Source organism: Phocoena sinus, chromosome 6 (genome assembly GCF_008692025.1).
Source record: "Phocoena sinus isolate mPhoSin1 chromosome 6, mPhoSin1.pri, whole genome shotgun sequence".
Lineage (NCBI taxonomy): Eukaryota > Metazoa > Chordata > Mammalia > Artiodactyla > Phocoenidae > Phocoena > Phocoena sinus.
This window is the reverse complement of record NC_045768.1, coordinates 33,305,350-33,331,613: the sequence shown is the minus strand read 5'-3', so window position 1 is coordinate 33,331,613 and position 26,264 is coordinate 33,305,350. Positions and strand designations below refer to the sequence as shown.

General features: G+C 46.6%; 1 protein-coding gene and 1 non-coding gene across 2 annotated transcripts in view; one reads left to right on the top strand and one right to left on the bottom strand.

The window, feature by feature from the left end:
- The first annotated feature begins 572 nt into the window (after positions 1–572).
- GALNT12 (polypeptide N-acetylgalactosaminyltransferase 12) overlaps positions 573–26,264 on the top strand; it is a 39,731-nt gene continuing 14,039 nt past the window's right edge. The window contains exons 1-5 of the mRNA XM_032636257.1: positions 573–979; positions 14,924–15,093; positions 19,724–19,913; positions 22,622–22,807; positions 25,539–25,656. Coding sequence (XP_032492148.1) covers positions 615–979; positions 14,924–15,093; positions 19,724–19,913; positions 22,622–22,807; positions 25,539–25,656 — 1,029 coding nt within the window. The 5' untranslated portion in view covers positions 573–614. The remainder of the gene's footprint in view (positions 980–14,923; positions 15,094–19,723; positions 19,914–22,621; positions 22,808–25,538; positions 25,657–26,264) is intronic.
- On the bottom strand, positions 12,552–12,624 carry TRNAE-UUC. The gene has a single exon. It is a non-coding gene; the product is annotated as a tRNA-Glu (tRNA).

The window sequence follows — 26,264 nt, the reverse complement described above, 5'->3', positions numbered from 1 at the left end:
GGTGTGTGCAGTCATGGGTGTGTTTGCGTGTTTTTCTGAGAGGATAGTTCATTTCTTTGATAAGTTTCTTGGAGGCGTCTGTAAAGTGAGGAATAAGAAACAGATTACTGACTAATAGGGAGCCAGAGGAGGGTTTGTTATTCAAGGGATCCGAGCAGTATGTCTTAGGTCGGTATGCCTGCAGGCCTCCATGAGATAGCCCGGTGTAAATTAGCCTCACTGTGCCCCAGTCTCCTCATCTGTAAAATGTACCTCTCTTATTGGACTGTGTAGGGGTTAGATGAGATAATGGCAGTGAAATTCATAGCGCCCTGCACAGCACATTCGGCCAACATTTACGGAGCGCTTACGACTTGCCAGGCGCTGAGCTGAGGGTTTTACGGCCGTTACCTTTTTAATAAAGCACACAGCCCACCAAGAAGGTGCACGGCTCAGCGAGCCCTCCTGAGGACCCTGTAAAAGTTCGCCCCTACGGCGGGCAGGAGGGGCGGGAAGGGGGCGGGGCGCAGGTGGGGCGGGCCGGGGGCGGGGCGGCGCGCCGGTTCCGGGATCCGGGTCGCTGGCTGCGCCAACGCCTCGGGGCGCGCCGGGCGCTGGCCGCAGCTGGCGGGCGCATGTGGGGGCGCGCGGCGTGGAGGCGCTGCCCGCGAGGGCTTCGGCGCGGCCGGGAGGCGCTGCTGGTACTGCTGGCGTTGCTGGCCCTGGCTGGGCTGGGCTCGGTGCTGCGGGCGCGGCGCGGGGCCGGGACGGCCGAGCCAGGACTCCCACGCACCCCGCGCTCTGGGCGGCGAGACCCGGTTCTGCCGCGGCCGCCGGTGCGGGAGGACGCTCTGGGCGCGCGAGGTGAGGCAGTGCGGCTGCAGCTGCAGGGCGAAGAGCTGCGGCTGCAGGAGGAGAGCGTGCGGCTGCACCAGATCAACATCTACCTCAGCGACCGCATCTCGCTGCACCGCCGCCTGCCCGAGCGCTGGAACCCTCTGTGAGTCCCCAGGTGGCGGGAGAAGCACCGCCCTCGGAGTCCCCGGGCCTCAGTTTCTGCAGCTGTGAAGTGGCAAGGTGGAACCGGGGTCTCGAAAGACCTGGGGATCTCGCGTCTTATTGAGTCACTCGGAAGTGGGCAGTGAAAGTGTTCATACTGCGGGGTGGGGAAGAAAGTTTTAAAAAATGAAAATAGAAAAATCTCACAAATTGACAAATCTGCAGACAGGTTTCAGATGAGACCCTTTGGGTGCCCTTCCTGGGTCCAAAGGCACCCCCAGTCCAGTTACGCCTGTAACGTCCTGCTTTGGCGAAGCTGAGGACCTGTGGGGTTCGAGACAGGCTTCATTCACTTACCTGTGTGCACCTGTGTACACCAGGGCCCATGAATCAACCAGGAGGGGAGGGCCCTCCTGGCAGGTGAGATGAAAGGTGCCTGGAAGGGCAAGTCGGAAGTCGCAAGCCTCCTTGCCCTCTCTCTGGGAGTTGGGACTCCTGACCTTTAAGTGGAGGAAGTCAGGAAGGAGCGGCTGCTGGGAAGGGCTCCTTCTGGCTGTGGTCCAGCAGAGCTGACTCCTGTGGGTGACACAGTCCTGGAACCTGTGTGGTCAGAGGCCTAATTCCTGTAGGAGCTGCTGTCTGGTGGGGTTGTACCCACTGCTTAGGTAAGAAGGGAACAAGCTGGCAGGTGGAGGATGGCCCTCCTGGCCTTCTATTTCCTTTCCTCTTTTGGTAGGGATCTTCCAGGTCCCTGCTGGAGCCCCCTCCTTAAAGACTTTGAGGGAAAGAGGGCTCAGAGAGGGGGTTCTGGAGCCAAGTGGGCAGCCTCCTGTATGTACCAGGCATCTGCCACTGCTCCCTCCTCCTTGTCCCTCCTGCTTTACAGGTGTGGAAATTGGCCCAGAGAGGTCAGGTGACTCACCCAAGGCCCCACAGCTGGAAAGTGGTGGAACTGGCCTTGGGGGACTGTGACCCTCCTGGCCCCCATGGTACTGTGCTGATTTCAGGATTTAGGCAACTGCTCTGTGCATCCTTGGTCAGAGAGAGCATGAATGTCTGCAGGAGGAGGCCCCACCTCTGCCCTCACTGGCAAAGTTTGAATGGATTTGCATCTCACTGTCTCTGCTATTTTTCAGGATCTGCTCATGCCTAGCCTATGCTTTTACCTTAGGCATTTTTACTGTTTATCTTTTTGAGTCGAGCTTTGTTTGTTGGAGTTGGTGGTAGTTCCTCCTCTTCAGCCAAATGGCTGAATATATGTTTATCTCCTTGAAACACAAAGGGTGCTCACTGAGGCAAGGTCTAGGGGAAGCTTTCGGGTCACAATCAGGGTTCAGACCCAGCTCATGTGAAATAAAATCGTGGCTCTTTTGCTCCTCAGCTCTGTGATGTCGGGCAACTTATCTAGCCTCTCTGAGCCTCAATTTCCCTATCGGCAAAATAGGAGATGAGTAGAAATAACACAACCTAGGAGTTAATAAAACACCTAACACCTGGGAACACACTGTGTACTCAGTTCTTATTAGTTTTTCCTGCCTTCCCTGTTGCCAACAATACACTCAGGAGCTTGCTTTTAAGAGTCATCCAGGGATTGGTCATAAAGTTTTTCTTTTCCAGGTTCCAACTTCCTCTGTTGTCCCAGGTTGTGAAGTCTCTTTGAAACATTGTGGATGACCTGTGGGGCTTATGGTGTTCCATCTCCATGGTGACACAGCTGCCCTGTGTCCTATCAGGATTTGCTTATAGATCCTGCTATTGCAATGACCCTGGGAAGTTAATCCAAACCCAGCGTGATAAGGAGTGTGAATGCCTCCTGTCTTTAATTCCTGTAGCAAGGCCTGTTGGGTCATTCTTGCCTAGAAAGAAAGGTGAGCTCCATCTGTGTCCATCTCAGCCCAGCCAGGCCTTGAGGTATAACTTAGATGTAGCCAGTAGTGTCAAGGCCTTTCACGAAGACTCACCTTTATTATAGTTCATACGGGCGTGAGGACCTAATAAGGTCTTGAGATTTAGCCTGAGAAACCAGAATGGCAGATTATGAGTTCACAGTCGGGGTCCTGGGTGAGAGGGAGGGTTAGAACTAATTAATAAGCAGAGGTGTGGTTAGGATCCTTGAATGTCATAGGAGGGAAGGTCCTGAGGGAGCATCCAGTCTAACCAGAGAGGAAAAGCCATGCCCCCAAGGTAACACACAGATCTGGGGCAGAGCTGATCTAGAACCCAGATCTTTTATTCCATCCTCCCTTTTGATATGGAGGCAATTATTTATTAATTTTAATTATAAGAGCAATACATGTTCACTCTAGAAAAGTTTGCATATACAGAGAAGCAAAAAAAAAAAAAGAAAAATCATCCATAAACCTACCATCCTGGGAAGAACCACTATTAACATTTTGCTGTGTATCCTTCTAGACTTTTCCAGGTATAGAAATAGATTCTGAAAAGTATACACACAGGTAAGTGGGTGAGAACATATTCAGGCATGAGTATGTACAAAGGCCCACACACGTTTTTAACCAAAGTCTTTGCACTACAGGGGATCAATGTGTTATCATAGGCAAGGGACTGTTTGGCTTGGTTCTTCTGGCAGCTGCAAGCCTTGGTAGCTAATAGAGACACTTCGAAGTATTGGCTCTAATTCTTCAAGACTTGGTGTAGACCCTGGCCCTTCTGTGAGGCTAATAATTCACATGCCAGTAGATTAGTGCATCGCTTTTTTCTATTAGTTACGGCACTGAATTGAGGAGGAAAAGGAGGGAGGAGGATGACAAGGAATTCTTGCGTGGTAGTGTAGTAAGTATAGGGTTTGCAAAACTCTTTCACAAATACCGTCTCATTTGAGACTAGTGAGGAGAGGGAACTTTCACTGTGAGATGGCAGCAGGCCAAAGTGGGGAGCCAGATAGCTGGGTTTGTGGCCTTGGGGAACTTTGAAAAATTATGTGAGGGATCTTCCCCAGAATGATTAAATAGAGTTTTGGTGGGTAGGGCCTAGGCTGAGGCTGATGTGCAACTAGTGTTGAAAGGTACTGGCTTAGAGCCTTTGGATTTCTCACTCCGAAGATTAAGGGTGGGTGCTTTTGAGGCTGTGGGAGAATACCAGAATTAGACAAAGTGGGGATTGATAACAGGTCAAATGCAGATGAAACTCGTGGTGACATCACAGTCAGTTACAAGGTGTGTCACAAGTGATGGTGGGTAATCATGTACCAATACTTACATGAAGTTTTAGTTTTCATAGATAAGGGAAGCCTTGAGATAATCCTATACTGTTATTCTCATTTGCATTCTGACCTCTTTAGCAGGAGAGAAAGGTGGAGTGACAGCGCCCTTGGGGCTCTGCATTTCCACCGCACATGTATGGGGATGCCACGCATGTGAACATCAGCTGTTCTCTGCCACTGCCAAGGAGTTGTGAACTGCTGGTTAGAAAAGTGTGTAAATAATACACACAGGTGTTTGCATTTCCTGAACGCTTGCTCTGGTTTTAGCCGTATTAGTGCTATAGTTGCAGGGTGTGTATCCGAGTTTAAGGACTAGGACTTGGGTGCTAGGATGGCAAAGAGTCTCAAAATAGCTCTAAATAGGTAATTCAGCAAAAGAAAGTGTTTGTGTCTTGCTGGGGTTGGCAGGAGGGAGTTGGTTAAGATTTCTCTTTTTGCAGAGAGGTAGCCTGCTTGTCTGTTCTCTTAACATCACCTTTGGAGAAGCATCACACATGGTGTGGAGATTAGACTGATGTTTCTTTGCTTCCCCAACAAGGTTGTAAACTGAGGCTATTTTATTAGTTTTTACTAGACCCATCTTGTGGTTGTCAGAGTGGCGTCCTTTCTTTGAAGCAGTACTTTAAGTCTACAGAACATGTTCCTTTTGATTAGAGTTTTCACGATACCTTCTCCCATCCTTTTACTTTCACTTCTTCTGTGACCTTAGCTTTTAGGCATGTCTCTAATTAGCATGTTGCTGGATTTTGTGTTGTCGTTAAAAAAAAAAATCCAGACTCACAGTCTTTGACTTTAACTAGATAGTTATGTCCATTTATACTTACTGTGCTTACTGATACTTTAGTGTTTGATTATGCCATCTTACTTATGCTTTCTATTTGTTATGCTTTTTCTATGTTTTTTCCCTTTTTTCCATACTGCTTTTCAAACCGATAGAACCTTCTGGTTCCATTTTTCTCTCTCTATTAATTTGGCAGTTATCTATTTCCAATCTTTAGTGGTAAATTTGAAAGTATATATTTAACTGAAAAAAGTCTAAAGTTAATCGATAACTATGGATCCTAGAATGCTTTAACATTTATCACCTTCTTTCCCAATTTGTATGTCATTTTACTCCACTATTTTAATTCTGTCTTGCTTTTTAAACCAACAGATTAGACGTTTTTAAAAATGCAGTATTTGTTTACATTTATCCACACATTTACCATTTTCTCTTCCCATCATTCTTTCCTGAATGGTCATCTTTGGATCTCAGAGATCTTTCTGGGATTCTTTTCTTCTTCCTGAAAGATATCATGTATTTCTTGCTGTAGACAAGGTTATTGTTGTAAACACTCAGTTTTATTTATCTGAAAATGTTTTTATTTTGCTCTTGTTCTCAAAAAATAGTTTGGTTGTGTATATAATTCCAGGTTGATAGTTTGGCATTTGAAGATAGTATTCCACTGTCCCCTGGCTTGCTCTTTGCTGTGAGATGTCTATACTGAGTTAAATTTGTCTGTCATTCTTGTTTCTTTGTCATTCATTTGAGGTCCTCTTTTATTTATTTAAGCATAGTCAGCATACTTATTTTATGCTCTGTCTGATACCTCTAATATCCAGGTTCATAGATTTCCTTGTTGTTCCTGTACTCCGAGGACTTCTTTTACTTTTTTTGTAAGCTGATCCATGCATTTAAAAGATTTTTTTAAAGTATTTTTTTTTTTTTTTTTTTGTGGTACGCGGGCCTCCCACTGCCGTGGCCTCTCCCGCTGCGGAGCACAGGCTCCGGACGCGCAGGCCCAGCGGCCATGGCCCACGGGCCCAGCCGCTCCGCGGCATGCGGGATCCTCCCGGACCGGGGCACGAACCCGCATCCCCCGCATCGGCAGGCGGACCCCCAGCCACTGCGCCACCAGGGAAGCCCTTAAAGTATTTTATCAAGAATTTTTTGGGTGTCCTTTACCAAGAGGTGTTCCCAGGTATTTTAAATCTTTCATACTGGCTTGAGTGGAAGTCCTATATTCACTTTTAAAAAAGACTTATTTTCTCTATTAGTTAGAGTTCTTTGGTTGAAAGTGACTGAAAACTCAATGCAAACTGACTTAAATATAAAAGAAAATATATTGACTTCTATGACAGAAAAGTCTGGGATTAGAACTGGGTTCAGATTATTCTGGGCCCTGAATACAGGGACTCAACTGATTTCATCAGGAAAATAATTGATTGGTCAGGCCTGGGGCATGTGACCTTCCCAGAGGGGTGTGTATATGTGCATATGTATACACAAGTGTGTGCACAGACATTGTATGTATGCGTGTGTGTGTGTGTGTGTGTGTGTGTGTCCAGCCCTGCACAAACCATACAGCTTGAGAGTCCAGGAGGCATGGTTCCTGAAAGAGCAAAGTGCGGTAAGATGAAGAAAGGAGAAGGCATTCTGGGCCAGTAAAACACACCTCTGTATATTATGACCTCCCTGGCCTGTTCTCCAAAGGATATGAATTTTCATTTCTTTAAAGATGTTTATGTAATAACCTAAATATAATATAAAAGAAGACCTGGAAGTATTTGCTGCACCCATTCATTCATATCCATAAAATACATAGACATATATTGTACTGGTGGAGATTATGGTAGTCTGCACCCAGTAGGGTTGTTTTGAAGGCTAAAGGGAATAATGCGTGTAGAATGCTTAGCACACTGCCTATCATGTAGGCACTCAATAAATGTTACTATTTATGTAACATTTGTGTTACATAAATTACTATTTATGTAACATTTATGTAACATTATTTATGTAATAATGTTACTATTATTACTAGGTTTATTATTCTGCAAAGCATGCAGAAAATACAGAGAAAAACACAGTTCAGCCCCTGCCCTTACAAAGCACATGGATTATACCAGAAAGTTAAGGAAAGGATGGCTTACTATGATTTAGCAGTGAATTTGGTTCTGAGCTCTCTTTTATCTCCTATGCAGAAGTGGAACCCTGAGTGATGCAGAGCTGCCCTTGCCTAATGGAAGGATGCACAGCTTTTTATCACCCAGGAAAAGGGGAAAGTGTTTTTCCTGGATGCAAGTTTAGAGATATTCAGGAAGGATATATTGAACTTCATGAAGGAGAATGCTTTTAAAGGATGTTTTATCTTCTTTTTTTTTCAATTGAAGTATAGTTGATTTACAATGCTGTGTTACTTTCTAGTGTACATCAAAGTGATTTAGTTATATATATATGTATGCTTTTCCATTTTGGTTTATTACAGGATATTGAATATAGTTCCCTGTGCTATACAGTAGGGCTTTGTTGTTTAGCTATTTTATTTATAGTAGTTTATATCTGCTAATCCCAAACTCCTAATTTATCCTTCCCTCACCCGTTTTTGCCTTTGGTAACCATAAGTTTTTTATCTGTGTGTGAGTCTGTTTCTGTTTTGTAAATAAGTTCACTTGTGTCATATTTTAGATTCCACATATAAATGTTATTATATGGTATTTGTCTTTCTCTTTCTAACTCACTTCACTTGGTATGGTAATCTCTGGGTCCACCCATGTTGCTGCAAATGGCATTATCTTACGCTTTTTTATGTTGCTGTAGTATTCCATTATATATGTGTGTGTGTGTGTGTATACCACATCTTCTTTATCCATTCATCTGTTGATGGACATTTAGGTTGCTTCCATGTCTTGGCTATTGTAAAGCGATATTTTAAAGAACAAAGGAGAAAATATACTACGCCAACAACAAAAAAAGGAGAGGGCAGAATGTTAAATATTACTCAGTGAAGACATTTGCTATGGCAAGCTAAAGAAATATGATTCAGCATTTTAAAAATCTTTCTTGTGATTATAAAAATGATGCATGTTCATTATAGAACTATTTTTTAAAATAAATTTATTTATTTTTGGCTGAGTTGGGTCTTTGTTGCTGTACGCGGGCTTTCTCTAGTTGTGGCGAGCAGGGCTACTCTTCGTTGTGGTGTATGGGCTTCCCATTGCAGTGGCTTTTCTTGTTGCAGAGCATGGTTCTAGGCACATGGGCTTCAGTAGTTGTGGCTCGCGGGCTCTAGAGCACAGGCTCAGTAGCTGTGGCGCATGGACTTAGTCGCTCTGCGGCATGTTCTTTTTTATGGCTGAGTAGTATTCCATTGTATATATCTGCCACATCTTTTTTTTTTTTTTTTTTGCAGCACGCAGGCCTCTCACTGTTGTGGCCTCTCCCGTTGCAGGGATCGAACCCGTGTCCCCTGCATTGGCAGGCGGATTCTTAACCACTGCGCCACCAGGGGAGCCCTATAGAACAATTTTAGAATGCAGAAAAATATAAAGAATTAAATAAGAATCAGTCCCACTGCTCAGAGATCACCATTGTTAACATTCTTGGCGTATTTCTTTCTATTGTTTACTGTTTATGTGTGAGTGCATGCACACACACTTTGTTGTTCAAAGAACTGACATGATGCTCTTTATAGATCTGTATGTACCCTGCTTTTCTGATTAAACGTCAGAGAGTGGTCATCCTTTTTTATTGCTAAATATTCTCTGAAAACATGGCTTTGGATGGCCATGTAGCATTTCTTCATGCAACCATGAACGTTTATCCTCTGACATTTAAATTCTTTACAGAATTTCACTATTATAAATAATGTTACAAAGAAAAATTTTTACGACAAGCCTCCTTCAGGGTATCTGATTATTCACTTGGGCGAGAAATTCTTAGATGTATTGATATGAGATGAATGAGAAGAGGAACATTTTAAAGCTCTGAGTGTAGGGAATTCCCTGGGGGGCCAGTGGGTAGGACTCCAAGCTCTCACTGCTGAGGGCCCTGGTTGGGGAACTAAGATCCCACATGCAGCGCAGCGTGGCCAAAAATAAAAAATGTTTAATAATAATAAAAAAAGCTCTGAGTGTATATTGCTAAATTGGTATCTTGTAATCTAAGAGCACACAAATAGCCCACCTGGACATTTGAGAACAGTGCCCTTGAACTTCTGGATTTTGCACAGCAGTGAAAACACATAAAAAAAAACACTGAGGAGGGGCTGACATACAGTCCCAGCTCTATTTGGTCAAACAGAGCTGGTCTTGTTCTCCTATTTACTCCCATCATGAGAAGAAATAAATTTTAATCCAAAACAGTAAGGATGTGATTTCAAACTAAAGGACAGTTCGTTTAAATTGAATAAATTTCATGTTTGAAAACCTCATTGTCCTTATTTCTACTCATTTCTCTTTGGACTGGTGCATATGTGAAACTAAATTTTAGCTTTACCTTGTTTTTAAAGATAAAAAAATCTTAATTTTAGTTTCACAAAAACACATTTTTTTTTCATGTAGTATAATCAGTTCTTTCTGATGCTTCTAGTGGGCTGTGGTGGCTTTTCTATGCACCCTGTCTAGTACTCAGAGAATATTAAATCCAGACATAATTATTAATATTCTTATACAGATATGTGTGTGTTTTCTTTTTACTCTAACATATATTTGGAGGAAGGCAACTGTTTTTTGTTTTTGTTTTCATCAACATTTTTCTAATTAAAAAAATTTTTGTCTCTGACTTTTCTTTTAATTTTATTTTGTTCTATTTTATTTTTAAAATTTAAAAAATTTTCAGATTTTTCTACAAATTTTAAAGGTTACTTTACATTTAGATTGATTACAAAATGTTAGCTATATTTCCCATATTGTACAATACATCCTTGAGCCTATCTTACGTCCAATAATTTGCACCCCCCCCACCACTGATAACCACTGGTTTGTTCTCTGTATCTGTGAGTCTGCTTCTTTTTTGTTATATTCACTAGTTTGTTGTATTTTTTTAGACTCCACATATAAGTAATGTCATATAGTATTTGTCTTTCTCTGTCTGACTTATTTTATTTCACTTAGCATAATGCCCTCCAAGTCCATCCACATTGCTGCAAATAGGAAAATTTTGTTCTTTTTTATGGCTGAGTAGTATTCCATTGTATATATCTGCCACATCTTTTTTTTTTTTTTTGCGGCACGCAGGCCTCTCACTGTTGTGGCCTCTCCCGTTGCAGAGCACAGGCTCTGGACGCGCAGGCTCAGCGGCCATGGCTCACGGGCCCAGCCGCTCTGCAGCATGTGGGATCTTCCCGGACCGGGGCACAAACCCATGTCCCCTGCATCGGCAGGCAGACTCTCAACCACTGCGCCACCGGGGAAGCCCTCTGCCACATCTTCTTATCCGTTCGTCTGTTGATGGACACTTAGGTTGCTTCCATATCTTGGCAATTGTAAATAATGGTGTTGTGAATATTTGGGGTGCGTGTATCTTCAAATTAGTGTTTTTGGTTTTTTTCAGACATATACCCAGGAGTGGAATTCCTGGGTCATACGGTAGTTCTATTTTTAGTTTTTCAAGGAATGTCCATACTGTTTTCCACAGTCTGCACCAACTTACATTCCCACCAACAGTGTACAAGTGTTCTTTTTTCTCCACATCCTCAGAGGGCAGCTGTTTTGGTAGAAGTGGGAATGAGTGAGAAAGGAGAGGGCCTTGGACAGGGCCACTAAGATTGAGATACATGTAGGTCAGAATTGGCTTGGTGTTTGGGTACACCCTTTGCAACATTAAAAATTTTCTTTTCTTCTTTTTGTATTAAACTTTTAATTTTGAAAAATTCAAACCTAGAGAAAATTTGCTAGAATAGCCAAAATCCTCTATATCCTTCACCTAGACCCACTCATTATTTTGCCACATTTACTTAATTTTTCTCTTTCTATATGTATCCTATAATATTATACACATTTGAGAATAAGTTACAGAGATGATAATCTTTTATCCTTTGTTACTTCTGTGTGTATTTTCTAAAAACAAGGACATTCTCTCATGATACCATGAAGGTAGTTATCAAATTCAGGAAATTTATACAATATCAGATGTTTCCAACTGTCCCAACTTTTAGAGCAACTTTTTTCTTCCTTACCCGGTATCTAATTGAGAATCAAGTAGGACATGTAGTTGTCCTGCCTCTTTAGTCTCCTTTAGTCTGAAATGGTTCCTCAGACTCTCATTGTCTTTTAGGACAGTCACGTTTTTTAAAAGAGTACAGGCCTGTTGGTTTATAAAATGTCAATTCAGGCCTGTCTGATAGTTTCCTTGCGATTTATTTCAGCGCATGTGTGACCATAAAACTTAATGACTTAAAACAGCAATAAACGTTTATTATTTTGCATAATTTCTGTGGGTCAGGGATTTGTGAGTGCGTTATCTGAGTGGTCTGGCTTGGGAGTCTCTCATGAGATTGTAGTCAAAATGCTACCTGGGTTTTTTGTCATCTCAAGGTTTGATTGGGGCTGTTGAGGCTGGAGGATCTGCTTTTAGGATGGCCCATCATATGCTGGAAAGTCTGTCTGGGCTGTCCTGGCTGTCAGAAGCCTCAGTTCCTCTCCACATAGATCTCTTCATGAGACACTTGAGTGTCCTCACTACATAGTGGCTGGCTTTCCCCAGATTGGATGGTCCATGGGAGGGAACAAAGAGGAACATTTGGTGTCTTATGACCTGGTCTTAGAAGCCACATACTGTTACCCCCGCTGCATTCTGTTCATGTGTGGTAGTTTTAAAATATACCTACAAATTCTTTGATAGTCTTCCCTTTAAAAGAAGGAGCCTAATTCTCCTCCCCTTGAGTATGGGCTGGACTCCCCTCTGTGGAGCACAGTGCTAAGTAACCACTTCTGTGATTCAGAAAACCAGCGTGTCCAAGAATTCAGGTCCCGCTGGCTAAGGCTGGTGGGAATGCCTTATCGCTTCAGGGCACCAGCGTGGTCATGCCTCCAGCCTACAGATGAAGCGGGCATGAGAATGTAAAGGGGGCTGAGAAGAGCCAGCCCCTCTCAGAGACTCTCAGATAAGCCTATTCATGTGGCAAGGCCACCCCACTGATGGCAGAGCCTGGGCTGCTGCCTGGGTAGCCTCAGAGCCCTCTACAGAACTGTCCTGGCGCTTAGGAAAAGGGACCTGGAGCTACTTAGAAGACCCTGAGAGGGATGAGAGGAGAAATTTCCTGTTTCTTGGTAGGAGGGAGGGCTGGTTGAGGAGAGGGGATGTAGGGATCTTTGTTTAGATTCTGATGGCCCACCTGAGCCTCCTGCAGGGTCAAAGGCACAAGCCAGAACCCTGTGACAAGATCGCACAGGGACACAAGGAGTTCAGCCAAGTACATAGACACTTGCAGGCACTCTGAGAACTGTCCAGGCTACCCCGCCTCTCAGCCTTGTCTTTAAAATAGGAACAGTGAATCCTTTGAGAGTGAAATAAAGTGCTACATTTCATCGATTCTAAGGCATTTTTTCTTTCTTTTTTTTTGGCCACGTGGTACAGCTTGTGGGATCTTAGTTCCCTGACCAGGGATTGAACCTAGGCCCTCGGCAGTGAAAGTGCAGAGTCCTAACCACTGGACCACCAGGGAATTCCCCCTAAGGCAGGGGTCCCCAAACCCCGGGCCTGTTAGGAACCGGGCCGCACAGCAGGAGGTGAGCGGCAGGGGAGTGAGCGGTGCTTCATCTGCTCCTCCTCATTGCTTGCATTACCGCCTGAACCATCTCCACCCCTCACCCCCCATCCGTGGAAGAATTGTCTTCCACGAAGCCAGTCCCTGGTGCCAAAAAGGTTGGGTACCACTGCTCTAAGGCACTTTAAAAAAAATATTTAAACATTTCTGAAATTAGGATGTCTCTTAAAATCAGAGCATCCTGCAGTTATGATTGGTAGCATTTGTCTTTCTTATTGGTTCATAAGAGAATGGTGTGTCTTCCAACCATTGGAAGACACACCCATTAATTTTGATGAAAGCTTATAGACTGGAGATGTGATAGCACTAAGGAATTGCTAACTTTTAAAGTGTTACAATGATATTGTGTTCATTATGAAAAGAATCTTTATCTCTTAGATATATATATTGAAATATTTATGGATGCTGTGGTATGCTGGGTTTTGCTTAAAATTAGTCTGGGATGGGGGGAGTGGGTGAAGACAAAGATGAATCAAGACCATGTGTTAAGGACTACTGAAGTTAGGTGAAAGGTTCACAGGACTTTCTTATACTGTTCTCTCTACTTTTTGCATGTTTGAAAATTTTCATAATAAAATAAAAGGAAAAAAAAGAAATAAACAAAAGGCTTTTCCTCTGCTTTTTGTGGGACTGGGTCCCTCATTATTCAGGCCTCATCCTAAATGTCACCTCCTGGAGGGGCCCTCCCTGATTACCTGTTCTGTGGTTGCCTCTGTTCCCCCTTCCTACTCCCCTCTGTAGTTGCTCTCTCTTTCATCCCCCTCCTTTTCTTCATAGCACCCTAACTTTCTGAAATTATTGATATGTTTACTTATTTGATTATTGTCCCCCTGGTTGTAAGCTCTGGGAAGCAGGGGCTTTGCCTATGTGCCTGGCACATAGTAGGTGATGAGGAAATGATCGGTGACTGACTGATACAGGTCCCACTGCTACAGTGCCTGGCACGTGGTAGATAGTCAATAGATGTTGGTTTCACCCCTCACCCTGCTTGGTTCTCCATCTCTTTGATCTTGCACTTAGCTTATCTGTAAGACCTTCCCTTTCTGCCCCCGGAGGCTGGCCAGTCCTCAACATTTATCTTCTTCTCGAATTTCCACCCCATCCCTTGGTCTGGCCTTTAGCCAGGCCAGCCTTCAAACCCTGGTCCTTCTGGTGTCCCTTGTGGGTTTCTGTTCCTCTCCTATCTTGCTGTCAGCCATGTCCTGATTTCCAGGCATTGCCTACTCCCTGGGATGACACTGGGAGTTTGTCATCCATTACTCTGAGGAGAGAATTCTGTGTCAACCTGGAACCTTCTGTGCAAAGTAACAGAAAACCCTACCAAAGAAAGAGGGAGCTCAATGGTTCTTATCACTGCCAGCCAAGCCCTAACCCCAGAGAGATGGGTGGGGCTCAGCGCCCTCCTCACCACGAGACTGCCTCAGAATGGAACGGGAGGGTGGGTGGTGGCAGTGGTATGGGGGCTGGGGGGTAGTCAGTGTTCTCTACAGAGCCCTTCCTGGAATGTTCACACATCCTAGCCATGGTTCCAGTTTATGCATTCAGTGCATCACCTTTGAAAGCGTAGCCCCTGCTGGGATGCAGAGTAGGAAAGATGCTGGGAGGAGGTAGGGGGAGACTCAAGTGGTGGTGAGTTCTGGAGCACGGAGAGTGGCACCTGCTGAAACGGAGACGTGGGCAAGGTGCTGTAGGAGCAAGGAGGGGCGAGCACCTGCCCCACACAGGTGTCCCCAGACTTTTCCAGAGAAGGCGGGGTGAGTTGTTCTTGAAAGAGGACAGAGAGTGTGCCAAGCAGGAAAGGGAGGAAAGGGCGCAGTCTGAGCAAAGGCCTCAGTGGGATTCGAAAGGCGTGGACAGATGGGAGAGCTGTTGGGCGGGGAAAAGTGACAGTCCCCTCCCTTCTGATTCTGCTGAGTTTGCATGTTGCACAAATCTGAAAATTGCTTTAAAGCTTAAAAACAGCATCTGCAGTTCAAGCTCGTTAAGTATTTAAAACCTTTTTAAAGAATCTGCTGGGTCTCCTAATGGAACACGGGGGACTCAGGAACATCCCAGCAGCTATTTGCCATTCCCCAGGGGGAGGCCCCAGGACCGTGACCTACGTCCCTTTCATCACTCCATCCCCAGCACCAGCCTGGGCCTGGTACATACAGTCAACAGTGGGGTCTTGATTCCTGAAGTTGTGTTGTGTTCACAGGTGCAAAGAGAAGAAATACAATTATGATCAATTGCCCACGACATCTGTCATCATAACATTTTATAATGAAGCCTGGTCAACTCTCCTTCGGACAGTTTACAGTGTCCTCGAGACATCCCCAGACACCCTGCTAGAAGAAGTTATCCTTGTAGATGACTACAGCGATCGAGGTGAGCCCCTGGCATGGGCTCTTGGAAGAGCCTGCCCTTCTGTGGCTGTGCCTGGGAGGCAAGAATGTGACGTGGGACATATAGAACAGACCTGGAAGGACAGGCTTCCTGCACCCCTCTGTGCCTGGTCTCTCCCCTCAGGGAGTTCAGAGCCAGGTGGGGGGAGGCAGACGTGATGGCAGAGGGCTCTACCGCACGGTGCTACGGGACTCACCCCACCTGGGTGCTCAGGAGGGGATGGTTGACCTTAATCTTGAAGGCTGGGTTTGCAGACAGCAAAGGTGGAGGGAGGCGTTTCAAGTGGAGGGCACAGAATATGGAAAGGCTTAGAGGTGCAGTGCTGTGTGGACTGTGTAGGATCTGCAAGTAGTTCAGGAAGGATGGAGGGCCAGCTGCTGCAGTGAGTAGCAAGAGATAAACGGGGGTGGGTGGGGGGAGAGGGCTCAGGCCTTCGACCCGAGGCTGAGGAGTTGGGGCTTTGTCCTGCGGGCAGGGAGAGCCAAGGCAGAATTTCAAGCAGGAGACCAGTTTTGCCCTTTGGGGAATCCCTCTAGGCTGGAGTGTGGAGAATGGGGTACTAGGGAGCTCTGCAGGGAGGCCAGGGGGCTGTGGAGGTGGCCCAGGTGGGAGATGGAGGCTTGGAGTCGGGTGGGAGGGGAGGGCAGGGCAGGGCAGGCGGGTGGGAGGAGGGGTACCCGGGAGGTGGCATCCACAGGCCCAGAAACTGGCTGAGGTGTGAGGCGGACCCTCGGGCTTCCGGCTTGGGTCTCCTGGTGAAGGGTGATGCGGTCCCAGAGCTAGAAAAGCCATTTAGGGCAGGAGGGGCAGGTCTGGCAGGGGAAGGGGGGCATTTGGCCTTGAACATGTTGAGTTTGGGATGAGATCAAAAAGGGGCAGCCTAGACAGAAGAACTGAAGCCAGGGAGAGGCATTCCATTGAAAGGGTGGTGGTTGTCCCTACAGACCTAACCAGTGACCTGGAATCCAGCAATTCACATGCAGTCCAAGGCTGGCCCTTTATGATTCAGTGAACGTTTTCTGAATGTGTGCTAGGTGCTGGGGATTCCGTGGGAAACAAGACAAATCCCTGCTCTCATAAAACTCACATTCTAGAGAGGTGGGTGGAGATGGTCAATAAACATATAAAGAACATAACGTAATATATGCATCACATAGTACAACACAATATAACATAGCATACCATAATGGAACGTGATACTATACTACAGCACGAGTAGGAAGTGCTCTGAGAGAATACTGGGAACAGGAGAGCGAGTGGGGCTTGGGCACCAGGCCTACTCTAGCGGGTGGAGGTCAGGGAGGCCTCTTTGAGGAGGTAGCCTTTAAGCCAGAAGCTAGAGAGGCAGCGCAGTGAAGGTCTGGGGAGAGGGGCCGGGCTGGAAGCAGCAGGTGCAGAAGCTGGAACAGCAGCCATTCTCCAGGTCAGACCACCGGCTGGTGGAGGGTGACCTGGGGGATGAGGTTGCAGGGTGGGCGGGGCCAGATCAGGTGGGGCCTCGGAGGCCAATCTAAGGGGTTTAGCTTAATTGGAGCCTGTTGGGAGCCGCCTGAGGGCTATCGGGAGAGCTGGGACGTCGCTAGGTCTTGGGGACTCAACTGTGCTGCCCTGTGGAGCAAGGCTGACGTTGGGGGTGGACACGGATGGAAGGGGGAGGGGCGTAGGGGCTGCCATGGCCTTGCCTGGCTGGGGTTAGCCCTGTCCATGGAGCGGTAGTCAGCCAGCACATCTTTGGCCACTAGCTGACGTGAGGGCAGCTAAGCTGAAGTGAGGGGAAGTGTCACGGCCCTGCAAGAGGGAGAGTTGTGGGCTTGGTTGCTAGAGCCCGTTTCAAACCAAATCACCACCCCTGGACCACCCATCAGGGTAGAGCCACTGCTTATTGGGCATCTGCTGCTTCAGGCTCTGAGGCTGGTCTGTCTGATTTCAGAGCCTGGTGTATAGGTCCTAATTGGTGGGTGTGCCGGGCTGTTCTCACAGAGACTCAAAATAACAGTGATTTACATGAGATAAAAATTGATTTCTCGCTCACATCACAAATCTGGGGTAATAGTCTAGGGCAGGTGTGGCCCCTCCGCGCTATTAGGGCCCAGCTCCTCCTGCCCTAAGTCTCCTTCTTCTCGAGGATGGTGCACTGCCTCTGTCTGCATAGCCCAGGCTGGGTCTTCACCTCCTGTTCACTCCCGTCAGCAGGAGGGTTTCAAGGGGACTGGGAGCTACACCTGGAAGTTGCCCTCAGTCCCACTGAGTAGAACAGTGGCCACACCTACCTGTGAGGGAGGCTAGGAACGTTGTCTCTATGGAGGGTGTCCATATGCTCAGCTGAAAAGCATGGGGAGAGTGAGTCTTAGGGGACAGCTGGCATTCCCCATGGCAGCAGGCAAGCCAGACTGGGGGTTGAGGCCTAGTGTAGCCTACAAGGCGCTGAATTCTGTGGTCAGGGGTCTTAGGCGAGCTTTACCATAACCCGTCATGGCACCTTGGGCAAGTCACTTGTCTTCTGAGCCTTAGTTTCTAATCTGTAAATGGGTTTATCTACACTAATACCAGAGACTTGTGGTGAGGAATAAATGAGATCATGTGTAGGACAGAACCTCACGTAGCAGCCAGCTTATAGTAGGCATGCATCTCCATTTCCTTTCCTCCCAGGGTTGTTTTAAATATGTCTGTGTAGACGCTGGTTCTGGGTCACACCGCATAGCCTAGAATCCCAGCTCCAGCACTTTGCAGCCGTATAGCCTTGAGCAAGGAGCTTAACCAGTTTCAACCTTGCCTTCCAGCCCTGTAAAATGGCATAATAGTAGTTCTTACCTTTCAGGGTCATTGTTGAGGATTAAATGAGATGAAGGTGGTAGCTTGCTACGTCAGGGCCTGGCCCATTGCTGGCACTTGTTCAACGATAACTTCTGCTTTTATGAACTATTTAAAAAACGGCAGAGTGCCAAAAACGTTTCAGAAGTGTATTCATTCAGAAGCAAATATCAGATTATTTTCTCTTTATGGGATCAAGCAGCTGCTCAGCAGACAGGAATACAGTATGAACCCCTTCCAGTACAGCTCAGTGCTCCCATAAATGTAAGGCCAAGACTGTGGGGGGACAAGACTTCCCCTCCCCATCGTGGTAATTTGTAAAGTCAGCAGGATGCCCCTCTCAGCGTGTATTGGAGGTAAGAAGTCCTGCCCTGCCCCCTCTTCCCACCCTTCCTGCAGGGTCAGTCTGAGCTGATGAGGGATGTCAGCGCCTTCCAGGATTGGGGAAGACAGTTCAGGCAGACAGAAAATTGATGCAGACCAAACCCATCCTGAGTGCTGGGTGGCTGCACCACAGTTTTCCTGTGTGTTCCCTGGGCACTGCCACTAATTAGCTTTGCTTGGGAAGTCACCTCCCTTATTCCTGCCATTAGCTTATATGCAGTTATATTTAGGGTTGAAAAAAAAAAATCAACCAATGAATGTTTTTTGTTTCTTGTTTGAGTATCAAGAGTACTTAGGGAAACATTTCACAGACAACAAAGCACAGAACATTATACAAAGTTTTGCCTTCACTGATGATTGAGGGGGACTTTGAGATGAAGCCCATGTTGATGTGGGGAGATTCTCTCATTTTTATTTTACCTGACTGGTTCTCACCTGCCTCCACCTACCCATCGAGAGGCATGAATTGGGACCTCTAGTCACAGAGCCTGTGTGTGGAGTTGGGAGTCCTGGGGCCAGTTCTAGCTGTGGGCACATCCTTTCAACTCTTAAGGACTCATTTCCTCTCTTACAAAATGGGATAAGCATGTCCTCCTGACAAGTTTTAGATTTGTTTAACAAGGATGGGCAGCTGTAGAAGAAAGCTCTGGAGGCAGCATTAAGCCTGTAGACTCGAGCCAGAGTCCCCAGGGTTTACATCATGACTCCTCAGCTCACTTGTCTGGGACCTCGGCACGTCACTTAGCCTCTCTGGCATCAATGTTCTCATTCATAAAATGGGGACAGTAGTAGTACTTACCTTATAGGGTTGTTATGAGACTCATGTGAGTTCTATGAATCACTTGGACTGTAATTAGCACAGCAGGCTTTCTCATGTTGGCTGCCATTGTTATTATTATTACTGTGTCAACTGAAACATACTTCTGAGAAAATTTGTGTTAACATAATTGTATTATAAATAAAATTTATGTTAATATAATTCCATATAAATTAAAATTTTATGATGTATTGCATAATTAACATAAACGAACAAAGTTTATATTAACACAATTTTTTGGAAAAATCGTGGTTGGATGGTTCTTGTGCTTTTTATTTAAATGTTTACAAGTCAAGGTAATTTGGGGAGGTAATAGCTTTATTGAGATACATCCACATGACACATTCACTCATTTCAGGAGTACAGTTCAATGTGTGTGTGTTTTGAACGGGAGCATTTGGTGGTTCTGGAATCCTCCACCTCAGCCTCCCTGGCCTTCAGGGGCTTCCAGCCTTGGTTCCGGGTGCGGTGAGCACGTCCCTGGTGCAGAGCAAAGGAGGCTCGTGTCTACTTAATCTTCTTTTGGGGACAGGGAGGCCCTTCAAGGACGCGGCTGGGGATGTGTGGCGGTGACCCTCGGTGTCCCGCTTGCCTCCCCAGAGCACCTGAAGGAACGCCTGGCCTCCGAGCTGGCCAGGCTGCCCAAGGTCCGCCTGATCCGCGCCAACAAGAGGGAGGGCCTGGTGCGGGCACGGCTGCTGGGGGCTTCCGCGGCCAAGGGCGACGTGCTGACCTTCCTGGACTGCCACTGCGAGTGCCACGAAGGGTGGCTGGAGCCGCTGCTGCAGAGGTGCGTGGACCGTCGGTGGGGGGCGGGGGGGAGGCGGGGGCCCTGACCAAACTGGCATGAGAGGCAGGGGCGCTGGGCTCAGATGCTCCTTGGGCAAAGCCTCTGTCCCTGGTAACAGCGTGGTAACAGTCCCTACCTCCTGGGGCTGTGGAGGCCGTTAAATGACTTAATACACGGACAGTGCTTAGAACATGCCAGCATGTGGGAGGTCCTAGATGAGTGTTTGCTTTTATTACTGCTTATTTTACACGTTTATTGTAGAAAACTTAGTATGATCAACCAAGAAAAAAATATGGTCAGTCACACAGAATTGCTCTCCTGGAGGGTATACATTTTGGTGTATTTCCTTCAAGCTGGGCTGACTTATTTATTACATGCAGTACCTACAATACCTACGGCCCACCCATGAAACTTTAAGGGAAACCCCCCAAAAAATTTTATGTTAATTTCTTTTAAAATCAGAATGGAAAGTGAATATCATAATAATGCATATATAATAATGAATCTAGCCTGGATTGTTTGTCTTTTTACCAATATAGTCATAAAATATTGTTTTAATATATTTTTTATAGAGTCATGAAAGTATAAATATGGCTGTGTCTTCAAGGATATTTCCCCTGCTGTCCCACAGTCTCTTACACTCACCTTCCCACCTACCCCTGGGCCTACTTTTGTTCTCTTCTCTTCTCTCTTTCCCTTTCCATCCTACTGATTCTGCAACAGGAGCTGAGCTGGCAAGCCCAGAGCTCCTCCGGGTGGGAGAGGAAAGTTTGGGGGGTCTCTGTTTGGTCCCCTCCCTGTGGAGTGGGTGAAGGGCTGGAGGATCAGAGTCTGTGCATTTGGCAAACTGCTTTCCCTTGGCATCCATCGCTTGGTTGTCAGGGTCTGTTTGGAAGAGCTAGGGACCCCCTCGCCTCTGTTCCTGCATGAGACCGAGCTCTGCTCTGCCACTTCCTGCTGTCCCGGTCCTTTGCTGCCTCTTTCTCCCCCTCAGCTCTGGTGAGCTTCACCCGCAGAAGGGACTCAGGATTCCTCAGGCCAGTGATGGACTCTGAGATTACTTAGAACATAGTGACAGCTAGGTGCTCACTCTGGAACCCGGACTAGTGAGTTCATCCTTCCCCCCTTCCCCCACTGTGCGTACAGAGGGCTGCCTCTAGGCCTGTCTAAAGTCATGGTAGGGACACTTTTCCCCTTCAGCTGATTCATTAATGACATCTAGAATTCCACTTCACCCCGTCCCACCCTTTGGAGAGAGCGAGGCAGCATTCCCCATAATCACGTCCTTGCTCCATACCTGGAGACAAAGGGATTCTCCCCTGGTTACCCTTTAGAAATAACTGGGGAACCTTAAAAACTCCTGGACTATTTGGATCTGAATCTCTGGGGTAGATCCTGGCCTTCTGGATGTTTCAGAAGCTCCCTGAAGACTTGAGGGTGCACCAGAGTTGAGACACTGGAGTGTAGACTGTCCCTCAGGTGGTCCCAACCAGGCACAGTAACCCCTTTCCTCTAGGGGCTTTTGGAAGTGGAAGATGTTTTTGGTTGTCACATCAACTGAGTAGTGCTCCTGGCATTTTATAAGCTGCTGTTGACATCTGGGGCAGAACCATTCTTTGCTGTGTAGGGCTGGACTGCACACTGCAGGATGTTTGGCATCCCTGGTCCCTGGCTCACAAGATGCCAGGAAACACTACCCAGTAACCACTGCTACTGGGCCTGCACGTTCTCTAACCATGATTTAGAATTCTTTACTCCAGTGCAGGCTCCCCCCGTTTTCCCCTTTCTTGTAAAAATTAGACTACCCATGGCTCCAACCAGCTGGACTGCAAGTTACAAGTTAGTGATTTATAGGTCTCAAATTCTAGACAACTGCCCCCAAAATGTAACCCAGAGAAATCTAGTGTTCACACGTGGTTCAGTCTCAGTTCATGTTTCCTGGTGTGCTGTCAAATGTAAAGAAACACAGTCCAGAAGCCTGCTGGGATGGCTGGGCTTGTAAGAATGAGTGTGGAGAGAACTGCTGAAGACTACGCACAAGCTGATGCTTGCAAAAGGAAATTATCACATTTTCTACTACGTGTAACATTTAATAATTAAAAAGGTTAAAAGAAAAATATAGCAGTAGTTCCAGGTTCTCTGGCAGCCTCTTACAAACATTCCCATAGGGAGTCCACATTAACCTATGAGAAGGTATATTTTTCCAGTGTAACCCATGAGGCAACAGGCTCTAAGCAGTTAAGTGACAACGCTAATGTCACACAGTAAATAAGAGGCAGGATTAAAATTTATTTTCTACCTCCAAAGCAGACCCTTTGGTCTGGACGCATCTCTGTTCACAGGGAGATAATTATTTCTTGACTTGAAGATGTTTCATTTTAATTAAATGAAGAAATCTCTTACAGTCTTGAAGAAACTGAAAATGTGCTTTCCGTTTTAAAATTTAGCTTTAATTTTGACATCCTGACTTTCATAGAGGGATTCAAATTTAACCAGAATATCCCTGGATGGAATCAGAATATTAAAGCTGTGGGACTTTTCATATCAGGGCCAGAGTCCTAGCTCCCTGCCTCCCCCCACCGCCCAGCAGCCCCCTTTTGCTCACCTGCCAGGGCTGACTTGGCTGTAGACCCCTGGAATAAGAGAAGCAGGCCTTTCTCAGACAGGTGTTCCTCCTTCTAGTGGAAGGCTGTTCTGACTGTTTTCAGGATCCATGAAGAGGAGTTGGCAGTGGTGTGCCCTGTGATCGATGTGATCGACTGGAACACCTTCGAGTACCTAGGGAACGCTGGGGAGCCCCAGATTGGCGGTTTCGACTGGAGGCTGGTGTTCACGTGGCACGTGGTTCCCGAGAGGGAGAGGATCCGCATGCGGTCTCCCATCGATGTCATCAGGTCAGGGGTTGACTTCTCTGAGCACGCATCTGGCCAACTTGTCAGTGAAGGCCCTCAGGAGGGATGGTTAGCTGTTGCCTCTCCTTTCTTTTTCCAGAGTATTTGTTTACTTTTATTAAAAATCATTGCTATATATGTGGATTTTATATTGGTGTGTATATATATATATATTTTTAAATATGTATAACATAAAGTTTACCATTTTAACCATTTTTTAAATGCACAATTCACTAGCATCAGGCACATTCACAATATTGTAGAACCATCACCTCTACATATTTCCAGAACTTTTTCATCAACCTAAATAGAAACTCTATACCTGTTAAGCAATAATTCCCTTTCCTCCCCTCCTCCAGCCCCCGGTAACTTCTACTCTACTTTCCATCTCTATGGATTTCCCTATTTTATGTACATCATATAAGTAGAATCACACAATATGTATCCTTTTGTGTCTGGCTTCTTTTCCTTAACAAAGTATTTTCAAGGTCCTTCTAGAACTTCATTCCTTTTAATGGCCGAATAATATTCCATTGTGTATGCATCCACATTTTATTTATCCATCTGTCTGTTGATGGACACTTGGGTTATTTCCACTTTTTGGTTATTGTAAATAATGCTGCTGTGAACAGCGGTACACTATTGTCTGTTCCAGTGCCTCTTTTCAGTTCTCTGGGGTATATACCTAGGACTGGACTTGCTATGGTAATTCCATGGCTAATATTTTGAGGACACACTGTCAGGCTCCTTCTGAGCTGCAGGGGATGAGTAGACCTGGGGGTACAGGGGCCAGCTTTGGCCAGTGGGTGAGCCTGGGTCTGAGAAGAGAAGGCTCAAGCGGTGCTGGGTTGCCCTCATTCTTGAGGTGTTGAAGTCATAGTCTGGCTTCTTCCTCTTCTTCCAAGTTTAGCACCAAATGGGAGACAGATGTGGGAGTCAGGCTGGTGGAGGTTGGACTTCAGCTTTATCACTGGGGTATTGACCCAGAAGTGGTGTCGTAGATCTGCACCCATGTTTGGCAGCTGGACTTCTGAATCCTTCCACCTGAGTCCAGACCTTGAGATGACCCAGTGCTGGCTGGAGAGGAACAACTGTGGAGACGGTGTTGAGAGACAGGGCTGGAGAGGTGAATGCGGCCAAGTCATATCCAGCCTTGAAGGCCAAGGAAAGGGGTTTGGACTTTACTGTGGGTGTTCAGAAGCCACTGAAGGGATTTGAACTGGAAGTGACCTTATTTAGCCTGTTGCATTCTTTAAAGTCTGTGCTGGATGCCACATGATGGGGGGTGGGGGCCTGGAGGGGGTGGAGCTGCAGGCAGGGGCACCACTGGGAGGCGTTGCAGTCCTCCAGCTTAGAGATGATGGTACAGGAGAAGATGGAGGGACATGGTGGACTCCAGAGACTTTGTGGTGGGAAAATTGGGAGGAATTGAATGGGAATGAGGGGAGGATGACTCAAGGATGACATGTAGGCTTCTGCGGGAGCCCTGAGGGGCGGCATCCTGCCCAACCCCTCATTTAACAGGTTTGGAAACTGAGACACCAAGTAGGAAGGATCATATCAAGCGTCACATATGCAGCCTGTGATGCTGACACAAACTGCCCCCCCCACACACACACGCATGCACGCACGCACGCACGTGCATGCTCAGGGACACTGTGGCCAGCTATCCTTCCCCTCCCGTAATATCCTTGGGCCTCAGTTTTCTCACTTGTGAAATAGGTATGAGCATATCCACACTACCTGTTTCCTAGCCTTTAGGATGAACACACATGAAAATGCTTTGTAGCCTAGAACCTTCTCTTCCATAGTCTTGCTGTCCTGTTCTCATTGGCCCAGAGCTTGGAGTGCAGGAAAAGCCAATACTTTGTCAAGGCCTGGAAGCACTACTGGAGGATCTTAAAATTTTGAACTGTTAGGCTCTTCATGTTGTATATTTCCCCATTTTAAAATTTATTCCTCTGCATCTCTGTGGTGTGTTGACACTATAGCTTTCTGCGGGGGTAGGATGGAAGCCTTGGGCCATTTCTGAAACCAGTGCCATCTCCTAGATGAACCTGGAAGGGAGAAAACAGGGCTGGCTGAGGCAGCAGGCCAGAGCTGGCCGTGTGGGTCCTGCAGGGGAGGCCATTCCAGCAGGAGAGGCTCAAGCCCTTGGGGAGCTTTAAGATGCCAGAGTGGCCTCTACTGGCCCATAAAGGACATCTGTGAGGGCTGCACAAGCAAGGCCACCGCACCCTTACTTCTGCCACCCTCTTAGAACCTGGTCTCTCTCTTCTCATCTCTCCTTGTTGTCTGTGCTCCTAGAAGTACAAGGCTTTCTCTCACCCTTAGGCCTTTGCTCATGCTCCTGTCTTCTCGGAGGACCATTCCATCCCTCTTCTGGGCTAACTTCCCTTTGTGCTGCAGACCATGCCTCCTCCGAGAAACTTAGCTCTACCCGCCCCCCCTCCGCATCTCATGGCTGCTTCTGCATTCCTGCTGGGCCCTAGGTTGGCCTTAGTCATCCCACACCTTGCTCTGTGCTTGCCTGGTGGGATGTCTGTGAGCTTCCCCGGGGCAGGGGCTATGGGGCACGTCTGTGCCTCCAGCCCAGTTCAGCACCAGGCCCAGAACATGAACTCAGGGTATGCTTATATGGATGAATGGACTCCAGGCTTGTGGTGAGAAGGGATTCAACTAACTGTGATGGTTTCCTGCCGCTTACCTTGAATTATGATTCACACGCTTCTAGGTCTCCAACCATGGCTGGTGGGCTGTTTTCTGTGAGTAAGAAATATTTTGAGTACCTGGGGTCTTACGATACAGGAATGGAAGTTTGGGGCGGAGAAAACCTCGAATTCTCATTTAGAGTAAGTATTCCAGTCTTCTGTTTGGACTCATTCTTAACCTGTTCTCTTTCTCTCTGGGAAGGATGTATTTGCTAGGAGAGCCTGGTGGACTTTTCCTCCATATTGGCAGTTTATCCAACGATCCTCAAAGATGACAGTGGCACACATATCCTGTAATCACGCCTGTCTTCTTGTGTAAACTTTTTTAAAAAATACACTTTTAATAGATTTGGGGCTGGAAAGGGTCTTGCAAGTCTCACCTGGTTCTTTCCTCTCACTCCATAAAGAGGAGGGGCAGAGGCCAGAGGCGGGTAGCGACTGGCTGAAGGTCACTCACAGAGTGCATGGCAGAGACTGGACTAAAACACGGGTCCCTGCCTCCTGATCCCATGTTTTGGAGCCTTGATTTGCTTGACTGCTTGATAAAGTAGCCTCTTTATTTGGCACAGTGACTTTCAAACTTTGACACATAGAAGAATTGTTAGGGAAACTTGTTAAAAATGCAGATTAACAGGTATGGTCTCTGGAAAGTCAGATTTGATAGATTTACGGTAGGGACTGGGAATCTGCCTTTTGTAATGAGCCCATCTATTGATTCTGCTGTATGTGATCCACAGATGCCCCTTTGG